The sequence below is a fragment of the Frankliniella occidentalis genome, unplaced genomic scaffold, assembly GCF_000697945.3.
Source record: "Frankliniella occidentalis isolate FOCC.00 unplaced genomic scaffold, Focc_3.1 Scaffold3680, whole genome shotgun sequence".
NCBI lineage: Eukaryota > Metazoa > Arthropoda > Insecta > Thysanoptera > Thripidae > Frankliniella > Frankliniella occidentalis.
In genome coordinates this window covers 1-925 of record NW_026270735.1, presented here as the reverse complement: position 1 = coordinate 925, position 925 = coordinate 1, and the positions used below count along the sequence as shown (strand labels likewise).

Here is a 925-nt window from a genome sequence, read left to right as displayed (position 1 = left end):
CCATGCTGCTAGCCAGCGAATCCAATCTAAGAAATGACCATACAAAATGTGAGGGCGGTCCCACCTGATATCTATTAAGGAAAGATACCTTTCTGAACATTGGCATAAGATAGAGAGCCACAAGCTCTAAACGCTGAAGCAATATTTTGCATAAAAGGATACGGATTGCAGAACATCTTCTTCAGATCCACTTTTTCTTTGCAATAGGGACAAGTCTGCTTTTTCCCAACAATACACCAACCACGTATGCAAAACTCGTGAAACCTAAAAAGTTCTGTAAGGAAATACCAATAATGCCATAGTGCAAATACAAGTACTGTCAATTCCCGATTAAGCGATTCCACTGGGACCACAATCATCGTGTTGACGAGAATTAACTGTAGCTAATTTCAAAACAACACTTGAAAAAAATTACATGTACTTCAAAAGCAGTAATATAAAGGATACACATGTTGACAAGACAGCTTGTAAGTATTTTCTATCACACCTTCCTCATTCTCAGACACAAGAAGCTTATTGCCACAGACTGCACATACTCCAGTTTCTAAGTGGCGCGTAGGCATACCTTCTTCTGTATAGTACTGAAACAAGTCAAAATGTTGATTTAAATTGGAGGTGGCAACTTTGCAGAACAAAGATTAGCTACCCAAATTTAACTTTATTTTAAATTTTCAAAAAAATGTCAAACAGATTAGATCTTATTTTACTTACACCAACATGAGCTGCCATTTTATCTGCACAGATTTCAGACAAATCTCTGCCAAGCACACCATAGTACATACTATAAAATACAAGCAAAATAGCGGCATCCATCCATTTGTGTGGTTTGGACGCAAACAAAAGGTTTACGCCGAGGAATGTCATCATCATGATAACATATCCAATTAGACCCACAGCACAACTTAACTTATAAATAAAAAGAAAC

General features: G+C 37.1%; 1 protein-coding gene across 1 annotated transcript; it reads right to left on the bottom strand.

Annotated features, from left to right (window-relative positions):
- Positions 1 to 6: 6 nt before the first annotated feature.
- LOC113217112 (RING finger protein 121-like) lies at positions 7 to 920 on the bottom strand (the record flags this gene model as incomplete). Its single annotated transcript, XM_026436953.2, has 4 exons — positions 7 to 64; positions 163 to 264; positions 448 to 581; positions 712 to 920. Coding segments are annotated over 4 exons (503 nt in total), but the record flags the coding sequence as incomplete, so codon positions are not given.
- Between the last annotated feature and the right edge of the window lie 5 nt (positions 921 to 925).